At 32.2% G+C, this 13,426-nt stretch overlaps 2 protein-coding genes across 2 annotated transcripts; one reads left to right on the forward strand and one right to left on the reverse strand.

Moving 5' to 3' along the window:
• Window positions 1-3,017: 3,017 nt before the first annotated feature.
• On the forward strand, window positions 3,018-3,182 carry CLUP02_13966 (uncharacterized protein; the record flags this gene model as incomplete). The annotated part of the gene is made up of 1 exon (XM_049292901.1): window positions 3,018-3,182. The coding sequence occupies one exon, from the start codon at window positions 3,018-3,020 to the stop codon at window positions 3,180-3,182; it is 165 nt and encodes a 54-aa protein (XP_049150047.1).
• A 3,491-nt stretch (window positions 3,183-6,673) lies between these two features.
• CLUP02_13967 (uncharacterized protein) lies at window positions 6,674-8,473 on the reverse strand (the record flags this gene model as incomplete). Its single annotated transcript, XM_049292902.1, has 2 exons — window positions 6,674-7,555; window positions 8,285-8,473. 2 exons carry the CDS (start codon window positions 8,471-8,473, stop codon window positions 6,674-6,676), a joined length of 1,071 nt encoding a protein of 356 aa, XP_049150048.1.
• Between the last annotated feature and the right edge of the window lie 4,953 nt (window positions 8,474-13,426).

The raw sequence follows: 13,426 nt of genomic DNA on the forward strand, positions 1-13,426 counted from the left end.
TCGTACGACGACTACCTACCTAATCGATTAGCGCGACGAACGGGCTTAATAATACAGTATAAAAGAGCACTACGCAATCAAAAAAAAGGATCTCTAAATATAGATATTCTTATTTAGCGACGAAAGTAACCCTATAGGAGTTATTAAACTAAGAGATCTATAGTATATAAAAAAGTCTACTACTACGGGGATCTTATAAGTACGCCCTTAAGCCCGCGATCTAGATAACCTCCTCGTAGCTCCTTTAACTACCCCCTAGGTATTACTTAGGAATATAGTATAGGGGACGGTTTAACGAGAGAGGAGGGGATTTAGAGGTCCTAATAGTATCGAGTTAAGAGTATTACGGATTTTAGAGATTAACTTAAGAAGAAGGCGGCTACCTTAAAGTAGTCCTACGACCTCCCGCTAGAGTTATTATTAGCCTAAGAAAAGGCTAAAAAGACGAGGATCTAAGGGGAAAAAAAAGAATTTTCTAAAGGGCCGCTAAAAGGCTTTTTTTTATACTAGCTTACGGCGTAAGATTACTAATTTCAAAAAATCGGTAACTAATAAAAATCCCGAGACTAATTACTATATCTTACTATAGTAATATAAACGTTTACCGTTACTATTATTAAAAAGAACTATTAGAACCTACCCTTTTATATTAAATAAAAAGGAGGATCTTAGTAAGTACGATAGCTAGCGATCTAAAAGGGTAATAATAATTACTAAAAATAATAAAAACGAGAGTAGTAGCGAGACGGCGAGAGAAAATAAGAATTTCCTAGACCCTAACAAATTCGTTAGGTAGCAAAAGTACGGATTTATTATAACTAGCGCGCGGATTAAATATATCCCTATTAAAATTAAATACGCTAGCGACCGCTAATACGGGTATAAGCTAGAGCACGACCCTTAGTAAGTTAAAATAAAAAAGAAGAGGACGAAACCCGATCCTAAATAGAATCCCAATCCCTTATAAGTAAGTAAATATTAACCCGGATTATTAGGGGACGTAGATATATAGAATTATAGATTAGCCTAACGGTAAGTAAATTAACGCAGTATTAATCTATTTAACTAAGGTTTATAAAAAAAAGGGGCTATAGGGGCAACCCCTATTCTACGAAATCGCAGACGACCTTAGCTATTAACTAGATAAATAGTTCGTAAGCATAAGCCTAGGAATTACGAAAGTAGTTAATAGATTCTTTTATAAGCGAGGGGTACTACTAACGTAATTATAATTACGAAAACCTCACGAAATCCTAGTAACGACGATTATAGAGGAGGAATTCGTAACATAGACCTAAGCATAAGTCGATAGGGCGTATAATCGCTTTAACGAATTTAAAAAAAAAGTAAACGACCCAGATTTCCTTCCTATAATTACTAACGGCAATCTATCGTTATAAAAGGATATATAGAGGTAAAATATAATACTAAAAGTACGATAATTAATAATTCTGCTTATTTCGATCTATAGCTCGTCGCCGCTACTAATACGAAATTCGGTACTAATTAGTTAGTAAAAAAAGAGGCAGACTACCTAAAGTCACTAACAATACGCAGCGACGCAAGGATCGTATATAAATACCAAAAATCTAATAATAAATACGAGGTAGTTTACAGACCTTAAAAAGATCTTCCCAAAAGAGAAATTATACTCTGGGGGGAAGTATAAAGTCTTATAAAAAACCCTAACAATGTTTTATAATTATTACGAAAAAGTCGGAATTAGGGAATACTAGTACTATTTAGTAGTTAATATCGTACTCGTAGGCAAAGCCTCTAATTACTACTACGAAGCGGTACGTAATCTCGATCGAAACGACTTTCTTAGTATAATTAACGTAATCCGAAGCCGCTTCGAGACTTATAATAAGAACCTAGAGCTCCTATCTAAGCTACGAGCGATTTCTTTTATATTTATAGCTAGGATAATAGAGGGTAAATTATAAGTAAAAATCCTCGAAGAGCTTATCGATCGAATTAATAAGCTAGCGAAAACCTAGCTAAATAAGGGGACTAACGAGCGGAAAGTTAAATATCTCTATACCGCAGTCTAGCGCGTTCTAAAAGCGAAAATAACTCTATACTAAGTACCCGAAAACTACAAAACACTCTACTCGAGGCTAAGATCTAACTTTAATATTAAAATAAAAATGCCGCACTAAACCCATTTCTAAGCATACGACGGCCCTTATTAGTAATATTAGGTCGACCGAACGTATAATAAAAAAGGAAAAGAAGCTAGGTACGGTAATTACTAATAGGGAATCCTAAATTCGTTAAATAAGCAGAGATTTAACTCGCAAGCAGGGCAACGGAAGAAGCAGTATTTTATTTATAAAAAAGATAGATATTAGTTAAGTAACTACTCCGAGAAAGAGCGTACTAAATCGTATGAATAATATAAAAATTCGAGGGTAGTAAATAGCAAAACTAGCCCTCATTAATTTAACTAATTCCTTATTATATATAAGGGTAAATCTGGGGGCACGGAACTTAGCGAAAGTAACTAATTTAGCGGCCTAAAGCACCCGCACCCTATAAGAGATTCGGAAAATAAGGAAGATCTTACCCCCTATACCGACGAATTAGATTATAACAAAGTCGACGATATTAACTACTCTTTCTTTACCCCGTTAGCCTCGGGAGGATATACGAGGCTAAACGAATAAAAAGTAATAGAAGCCCTTAATAAATAGGCTTTTATTTACGGATAGTAAGAGAAGGTCTTTTAGATAACGGATATAAAAGTAGGTAAAAGGACGAATCTAATAGCGCAGAATTCTACTCTCTTAATATCTAAAAAAAAGAGATAGGGTACTAAGTAATTCTAAGGGTAGCTAGAGGGGTCCTTTTTATACTACCTAGATTACTTAAATACTAAGCTCGTATAAGTATTCTATACAAACGAAAGGTACGGCCTAGATAATTTCTATAGGATTATCCTAGATACTAGGGTATCGTAATAGTTAATAAGAGGAAAAGGGTAATTCTAGGCGCTATAAAAAATCGCGTTAGTAATGCTTAATACGTTAATAGCGGGTATTACGAGGATTAGCTTCGGCCTAAGTAAAAAAATCGTCGCCCTAAGTACGGTAAAAATAGAGACGTACTTCGGAACGATAACTTTCTATATCCTACCCATTAATACCCCATTTCTCTTATATCTAAAAAATATAAATTAACTAAGTATTATATTCGATAATATAAAGAACAAAATCTCTAGCCGTAAGTACTTCGAAATAGTCGAACGACGATAGGGGTACGCATTTATAAGGCTTACTAACGATACGAAGTCGATTAATTACTTAATAAAAAGTAAGCTTAAATAACTATACCGGAGATTTAGTTACCCGTCGGTCGCGAGGCTATATAACTTCTTAAAGCATTTAGGTAATAATAATATTAAAATAGGGGCGCTAGAGTAGTTAACGAAAGTATACTATTAATACTAAATAAATGCGCAGAGCCTACGCAGATTTAAATTTAAATTGCGTAATAAGCTTAACTTTAATTAGGAGATCGTCGTCGATATTTTCTACTTAAATAGTCGACCGGTCCTATATATAATCGACGAGGCTATATTATTCTAAGTAGGGCAATTCCTACGGGATCTATAAGCAAAAATAGTATAGGTAGCTCTACGAAAAAGCTAGATCGATATATACTAGGGACCGCTAGATAGTATTAGAACCGACGCTAGTACTAGTTTTAAGTTAGTAGAATTTAAAGAAAATGCGACGGCCTACGGTATATAGTTAAAAGTCGTACCTATCGAAGCGCACTATAGTATTAAAAAGGTAAAAAGGGCGTACTAGTAGTTAAAAAGAGCGTTTAAAATTATTAAAAAGGAAAATCCCGATTCCGACGACGACGAATGCCTCTAGACGGTACTTAAATACTATAACGATACTATAGGGCCTAACGGGCTTATACTAACGCTTTTAGTATTTAGAGTATATCTAAGAACGACCTTAGCCTCGCTACTGTTACTAGATATAAGCTAGCGAGCTTAAGTAATTAAAAAAGTAATATAAGTATTACGCGAAGTAAGTATAAAAAGGTAAGTTAATAAGGTAATTATTACGCATAATAGGCCTAATATAGGGGTCAATTTAGATATACCCCTAAATTCGGATATACGAGTATAGCGCGAAATTACTTAATAATAGGCTAGGCTATATAAATTAATTTCCGTTAACGAGCGTTTTTACGTAGTCGCGAGAGATCGTAACTAGCTACTCGAGGTATTAATTACGGTAGTTAAACTATATTATATAGATCCTATCGAGGTAATTTCTAGCCTATAAAAAGAAAAAGAACTAGGGGAAGCTATATAACCCGCGGTAGAAGCATAAGAAATTATCCTTAACGAAATCGTCGTAGTAGTACTAATAAACGACGAGGAAAAGGAAATTACTAAAAGGGTACTAATACGTTACGGGAGACTACGACGGTAAGTACTAACGCGGCAATTTATTACTAGCGACGAGGTAATTAATACTTTTTATATAGTAAAAAAGAAAGCCGATTTCGAGCTAGTAGTTAAACTACGTAAAGAAGGCGTAATTATAACTACTAAAAAGCCGTATAAAGGATTAGATCTTATCGAAATAAATACTTTGCGCGATCGAGGGGTTTATCGATTTATCCTCTACGATTTAGAAAAGTATACAAACCTCTGCATATTTAAATTACGAATAGTTCGTAAAATTAAAAGAAAAGGAATACCCTAACCGTACGAGAAGTCTAAATACGTAATTTAGGGGTATGGTAACGTCGAAAAGGCGACGCTACTTATATAATCGCCTACTATATAGCGCTATAACTAACGATTAATAATAGTACTAATAGCATCGCTACGGAAGAAGGGATACGAGATTTAGAGCCGTAATATTACCTAGGCATATACCCAATCGGCTATAGGGCTCATAAGGAAAATCCTAGCCTATTTACTAAAGGAAATAGCTAGTAAGTACCTAAAAAGTACGATTATTAAAGTGCTTAAGCTACTATATAAGCTCGTAGAATCGGGTACTTATTAATAGGCTACTTACTACGATTTTTATATTAATTAATTATTAATAGTTACCTCTACGTACGACCCGTGCTTACTAATCGCGGAGTACGAAGGTAACTAATTTAGTATCGTTAGAATATAAACCGACGATATATTAGGCCTATCCGATATTAACTTTATAAAAAAAGAGGATAAGGAGCTTTAAAAAGCGGGCTTCGTAGCGAAGCTAAAAGAGGTCCTTATAATAAACACCCCCCTAGTATTTAACGGCGGGATTTTTATAATTAAAGGGGAAACCGTCGTTTTTTAATAAAAGGGGCAGGGTAAGAAAATTAACCTCGTTAACCCGAACGTAACTAATATTAAAAAGCGGTATAAGGCTAAGCTTGTGCGAGGGGTATATATTACGAGTATTTATTAGCCTAAGGTAACTTTAAACTACGCTAGGGTAGCGTAAGCTATAGATCTAACTAAACGAGACGTCGAGGTACTTAATAAGCGGCTTAAGTAGTAGTAAACGAATCTCGATCGAGGTCTTATTTACTACCCGATCGACCTTACGATTAGTAAGCTCTACGTCTTTATTAATAGGTTATTTACGAATAATAACGACCTTATTTCGCAATTAGGGTATATTATTATCCTAGCTAACGAGAGTATAGGCGAGAGCGAATTTACTATATACGGTAATATAATCCACTATTCGTTAACTAAAAATAAGCGGGTAACGAGAAGTGTGCTAGCGTCAGAGGTTTATAATATAATTAACGGCGTTAACCTCTCCTATATAATTTTAATAACGCTAAGGAAGATTACTAATCGAATTAGCCTTCTACCTATTCTAATAGTTATCTATACCGATTCTTACTCGCTATATAAATACCTCGTTAAATTAGGAACGACGAAAAAAAAGAGGCTTATAATCGATATTATAGCCCTTAGGTAATCGTATAAAAGGCGCGAGATACTTAAGATCCGTTAGATTAATAATAAAAATAACTTCGTAAACGCTTTTATAAAAGTAGTACTAAATAAGGGATTAGAGTAATTCGTAAGTAGCAGAAAAGTTACCGTACGAATAGAGGGATAGGTTATATAAAAAAAATAGAGAAAAGGGGGAAAAGGAGACGACTTAATAAACGGGCCTAAGGTCGAATTATACCTCTAACTACAGCGGTTAAATCGATAAAAAAAAGAGAAAGTTAGTATCGGATTAGAAGTTTAATTTAACTACGGCATATAGCCGACTACGCAGGGGCTAATTAGGGGCCCTATTTACGATTATCGTAGCTAGCCCAACTTACGGTTAGAACCTCCTTTTTATACTTACGTAAATATCTAGATAGTTTAATTAATCTCTTTATTAACTACGGTTCGAACTAACTACCCTGTAATAGGGATACTAATATAAAAGAATCCCTATTCGAAGTAACCTCCCGTATCTTTCGGAGTTTTTAATCTATTTTCTTTTTTCTAACTTTTGGCGAAATTAATATAAGGAGAATGGAACAGCAGGCTTGGAGAGAACAAAATATTCTGTGACCATATGCTGAACTGAACTTTTTCCTCCAAAGAATTGCTGCCTTGATTGGACCTACAGATCTTGAACACACTCTTGTAGCTTTTAGTCTCTACCGTCTCAACCAGCTGTTTTGATTAAATTGGCGTGCTTGATCTACTTCTCTCAAACGCAGAATCTGAATCATTGCAGTGACAGCTCAGTACACAATCTGTCCCAAAGTTGCTCAACACATCGTCCCACTCCTGAATAGTCTGATACACATGCCTCAGCAGCTTTCGCAGGTAAAGACCGTGGTGGCCTCTCGCAGCGGAATGGTGAAAGGAGCAGCCGGCCACGTAATCAAAGCCCCCACGACACGTAAACAAGATCAAATATCCGTGAGCCATCTCATGGATCAGGAGCTCAACGATTTGCGCAATCGTCCACGTTCCTGCAGAGTCAATGTCAATGTCAACGCTGGGGAGCGAGCCAGCATGCTCCTTGACCACCTCCACGTGCGAAGCGCTGCCTTGTTCTTGGCAGACCTCGTTGTTCTCCCGAATGCACACTTTGAGGTGCGACGGCACGATGCCCGTTCGTCGTCGACGCGCCGTAAGCCATCCTCTGAAAAAGTAATGGTCGACCAGAGACGCCACCCTGATAATGTGAGCATAGTGACTTGGGTCTCGATTGTTATAGAGTTCATGGAATCCTTCGATTAGTGCATGCTTTAGTTCATCGTGATGTTCTAGGTTGGTGTAGGAGCCCAGGGCTTGCCCGTTTTCGATCGTGTTGGCGACTAGATCTGGAAGGCGATATGTGCCGTACTGGCCTGGTAGCTCAGGTCCAAGTCCATGCCAGTGGACAATGCAGGAACATAGTTCAGAAGGATTCGGAGGACGCGGTCGTTGGGCCTCCATGTTTGGGGCAATGTCTCGACAGTTTTGTACTCTAGTCTCTGGCGGCGTCGAAGTAGACCACTCACAATCCGGGCAGAGACCACAGCCGACGTAATATAAGCTCGGTGGGCTTGAAGCCTAATCATATTGAGTTGCGAACGCTGTCTATGTACAGTCCTTGATTGGTATCTATGTCTAGAGACTAGAAACAAAGTGCCTCTTTGTCAAGGGCTTGAGGTATATGCCGTATCAAACTATATGTACTCGACAGATAAAGAACGAACAATACGCTTCAGTCATCTACGTTTTGGCTCACATTTGACGACTCAGTGTCTTTGTAATTGTTCTTTCTCTTCGACTTTTCGAGTTGAGCCTCCCATGCCCCAGATACCTCGTAATTGGACCATCGCATTCGAGTTACTTGACACTTTACTAGATCACACCGGCAAATAGAAGCAGACACTCCTGTAAATAAATGCTGTTCATGCTCTCAAACGTTTCTAGAAAATAGAAATTTCCATTTCCACACCCCACCACGACCTCTTAATGTTTCTGCTTCATTCTTGCCACTTCCTCCTGTGACCCAACGCCTACAAGCGCAGTGCCCTCAACCGCCATTTGAGTATACCCATATCTTAACCTTCGATTTTTCAACATCCTAGCGAGATCAATGCCGTCCATTCTTCCAGCTTTAGGAGAAATATCCATATATTTGGAATCCCGCACGACAGTCGACGCATATCCCAGAATCTCCGGCCCGTGGACAAAATGCGTGACAACAGCACTTGTTAAACCTCCTAGGAGAAGCATAACACAAGACAGAATATACAGGCCCATCCATAGACCAGGGACGTGAAAGACTTCCACCAAAGTCTCGACGTCGACGCCAACAGTGGAATTGGGCTCAAATGTGGCATTGACATCTACGCTTCCACTGGGGGCGTTTGAGAAAGCTTGGCTGAGGAAAACGTACGAGTTGACAAGTTGCGCAAGCCGGTACCCAAAGTCGTTTGGATTGATGCTCGCCAGCTCCGGCGGCGTATTTGCACCAGTCATGGTGATCGAGGATGGGTTCTCGAGGTAGTTCAAGGAGATATCCGACGTGTAGCTTGAGCCAAAGTGGTTTGTTGCTTGAGGCAGCTTCCGCGAGACGTAGCGGAAGACTCGTGTAAAGGACAATTGGGAGATATTCTCATCGGCGTGGGTCTTTTGAGAAGGGCGCTGCGCCACGACACTACAACTCTGTCGAGCGGTGGAAGGAGAAGAGTCTCGCGAGCAACGCACTCTTAACTCGACATATTTCTGCGTGACGCCGCAGCGAGACGTCGTATAATCTGGTGGTCCGCGGGAACTAGTCTGCTCCCTCGCTTAGAAGAGTAAAGTCGTCCGGTTAGCCACCACTCCCTTCTCATTCGTAAATACGTTAGGTGTCAATAGGTATGTGACATAGGGAAGAAGCTCATAGAGGCTAACTACTATTAGGGTCTAAAAGATAAATTACTAAAATCTACCCTTCCCTCGAGGTATATTACTAACGTTTTATATATACCTAAACTACTCTTTTATTACTTAGTTCTCCTTTTTATACTCCCTAAGCTATTCTTTAATTAATAAGGCCTAATTAATAAGGCTTAATAAAGTACTCCCTCCCCTAAGCTTTGTTTTAAAGCTTATTTATAGTTTATATATATTATATTAATTTTTTATTTAAAAAGTCTTCAAATATATAATATAAGGGTAGGTATAAATAGCGCCCGTTAGTTTAAATATAAACCCCTTATTTTAAATAATAGCCTTATAATTTTATATTTAAATCGCTCTTATTTATAAACCGTTTTTATAATTACTAGTACTTAAGTAGTTATTATTTTATTTTTATTTATTAATATTAACCCCTTTTTAAGCTATTATAATTCTAAATTCTTTTTTTTTTATTCGTAGTTATCTTTTTTATATATAATCTCTTATTTTTATTAGTATTTATATTACTTTTTTATTACGTAAATATTATAACTAATAAATATTTTTTAAATCCCTATTCTTATATACTTCTTATACTTAAATAAGTCTTTTATAAAGTCGTTCTATATTTATTATTAACTCGTTTTAATATAAATATAATTTTTAATTACGGAGTTATTATTATTAATAATAAAACGGTTATTAATACTATAAGTGCGCTTAGTAATAATAATAATAGCGGTTTATTTAAAAAGCTTAATATCCCCTTTACTTACCCTAACTTTATATATATATTATTATTTATATATTACTTATATTAACTATTATAAACTCTTATTAAAAAAAAAAAAAAGCGAACGCTAAGAAGATCGGAGTTAGCTAAGTATACCCGCTCCCTTACTTTACTTATATTATATATAAAGTACTTAATTTAAAAACCGAGTATCATAATTAGTTAAGTTAGTAATTTATAGCCCTTAGTTTGCTCCTTTATTTAATACTTTTTTAGGATTTAATATATATTATATTAAGTATATTATATAGAACTATTTTTATAAGAATATAATAAGTACTTAATATAGTTACTACTCCGTCGCTTTTTTTACGTATTATATTAATAATATTTTAGGTCCTTAAGTTTATAAAATTTATAGTCCGAACTTTATAAAGTACTACTTTTATTTCGAACGATAACGTTTACGATTTAGAGGTTTATTATTTTATTATTATTTTATTATTATTATTACTTAAGTTAGTTATTAATATTATTTTATAATTTTAATAAACTTATTAAATTGCTACTAATAATATATAGAGGGCGTTTAAATGCGCTAATAAAAAGGCCCGCTTAACCCTTATTATTAATAATAATAATAATAAAGTAATTATAAGCTCCTCCTGCGCTATATTTTTATTTTATAACGACGCTATAATTATATTACTTCGTACTATTTATAATAAAATACGCTACTTAAATAATATTTTAGTTAGTATATAGTTACCCCGCTTGCGCTCTATATTTATAACTAATTATTTATAAATTCGTTAATAATAAGGAGATTTTTTTTTTATAATAACCCCTAGGATAATAATTAGGGCGGCCCTTTTACGTATAAAAGTAGTTTTTTTATAAATAAAAATAATCCTCTTATATATTATAAAAATTAAGAAAACGGTTTATAATTAGTACGTTTATATTACTTAGTTATAGCTATATAGCCCCCTTTTTTTATTATTAATAATTAGTTTATCATATTATTAAGCTTATTAAGAGCTAGGGCGCGCTACTTAATTAAAACTCGTTTTATATATATATATTAATTAACGCTACGTTTTTCATATACTTAGCTAGCTCTTATATATTTTTATTATTACTATATCTTTTTTACTAAATTAAGTATTAGTACCTCTTCTTTAGCCCTCTATATTATATAATATTTTTTATTTTATAAAATAGCTCCCCGTTTATATCCTTAATAAATAAAGGCTTTTAAAGGGCTTTTTTATAATATTAATATAGCTTAAGTAGGGATATATAAAATATATTATATATTTTATATTACGTTAATATATTTAATTAATAAGCGACCCCTACTGTTCTAATTATTAATTTAATTTCGAATAGGCCTAGATATTCATTAACCAACTTCTAATTAAGATATTATTTATTAATATTCTTTTTTAATAATAATACTTAGTTACTTATTTTATATAATATATTTATTTTAATTTTATTAGCTTATTATTTATATATTTTATATACTTTTTATATAAGGGGTTATAAAGCTTTTTAATTAGCTTATAATCGGGCCGTATGCTCTTTAACTAAAATATTTTATATACTATCTCGAGCCTCCGTTAAGATTAATATAAAGTATATAAATAAGAACCTAAGTAAAGCCTTAATAAACGCTTTACGGATTACTAAATACTAAGTATTATTATATATAAACTTAGCTAAGTAAAGACGCTATACCTAATTTAATTAGTCTTAAATATAAAAATAATAAAAGTATTATTTTAAATATTAGTTCTACTATTTTATTTAACCGTCCGTTTATAAATAAAACGTAATATTAAAATGCTTTTTTATTATTAAAAAGTAATAGAAATAAGTTTAAAACTTATTTATAAATAACGACCCCCTATTAAAAACGATCCCTTTAAGTATTTTAAACTTAATAAAACATTTTATAAATAAGAAATTTATAAATCCCTAGGTTATAAGGGTCGTTTTTATAATAATATAAACGTTATATTTCGTAAATTAGTTTATTATAATAAGTATTACGTTATAAGGGCGCCTTTTAATTAGCGTAATTAATATAAATAAGCTTATAATAAAGTTTAATAATATTTTTTATTATAGCCTAACTAGGGTAAGTAGGGGGCATAATAAGTTATATAATTTATAATAACGAGGCTTTATTTATTAATATTATATAAGTATTAATATAACTTTTTATATCCTTACTTATTTTATTTTAATAACAATAGCGTTTTAGTAACGCTATTATTTACTTTATATTATAATATCTTACTATAAGTATATTATAATATATTTTAATAACTTTTCTTTTTAGCCCCTTATATGATAATATATAGGCATAGCTATTATAATATAATAACCCTCTTAAGTTATATACTTAGTTTTATTATTACTTTTTTTTAACTAAGTAAGGCTATTAATTCCTTTTAATATATTTTTTATTTTTTATAAAAGCGTCCTTTTATTAAGTAGCCCGTAGTTAACTTATTATTAATAACCCCTCCTCGCTAATTACTATTTTAAATATTTTTATTATATTAAAGTTTTATAAAACGAGTAGTTCGTAATTTATAGTTTTAATAATAAGCTTAAATAGCTTTTTAAATACTATATTATAATTTTAATACTCTAGGCTTATAGCCCCGTTACGCTTTTTAAAGTACTTTTTAGAGTTCCCTTAAGCTAAAGCTCTTAACTTTTTTTACTTATTTTTTTATATTATTATTAATTTTATTTTTAAAATACTTATTATCCTTTTTACTTAGGAACTACTTTTATAGCTCGTCTTTATATACTTTATTATTACAATTTTAAAGGGCTTTTATATATTTTTAATATTATAAAGGTCTTTTTTTATTTTTAATAATAGCTCCTCCGCTTTATTATTATTATTATTTTTATTATAATTAGGTCTTTATAATAATCTATTCGTTAAGTTCTTTATACTTAGCTTAAACTTAATTTTAATATTAAACGCTACGAGTTTATTTAGTTAGCGTAACTATTTCTTATTTAATTTTTTTTATTTATTTAAGAACTATAAGTTAAAATAATTTATAAATATTATAACTTAATTTTAATTATAAATAAGGTAGTATTATTAGTTTTTTAATACGTTTATAATAATTAGTAGCTCCGTATTTTTTATACTATAATAGCTCTCCGTATTTATTAATTTCCTTAACTTATAAGTAATTAAGTACTAATTACTTTTAAATAATTACGTAGTTACTAAGCCGATAGCTCGAGTTAAAACGTCTATTTATAACTATATAAATAGGATAGAATCGAAATATCGTAATATTAATACGTTAATAAATATTATTAATAACTTTTTAAACGATTTTATAATAAGTATTAATAGCTCTAATTATCTTAATTTTACTTTTTTTAATAAGTTTATTAAAAGTATTATTATTTTAGTATAATTATTAATAAATTTGTAATAGAACCCCGTAAATTTAAAGAACGTTTATATATTTTTAACGCTCTTTAAAAATAGCTAATTTATTATAGCTTTAGTACGCGCGGGTTCTATTTCTATACTTTTATTAAATATAATATATTTTAAAAATCTTATATATAATATATAAAACTCGTATTTATTACTATTTAGATATAGGTTCTATTACTATAGTTTTTATAATATACTATATACGTACTCTTTATATACTACGTAGTTATTATTATATATTAGGATATTATTTAAGTATATAATATAAACGGTATTAAATAAGCCGCTTAAAACGTTATTAATATATACTTAGAAAGTTATAGGC

This window comes from Colletotrichum lupini, chromosome 7, assembly GCF_023278565.1.
Source record: "Colletotrichum lupini chromosome 7, complete sequence".
Taxonomy (NCBI): domain Eukaryota; kingdom Fungi; phylum Ascomycota; class Sordariomycetes; order Glomerellales; family Glomerellaceae; genus Colletotrichum; species Colletotrichum lupini.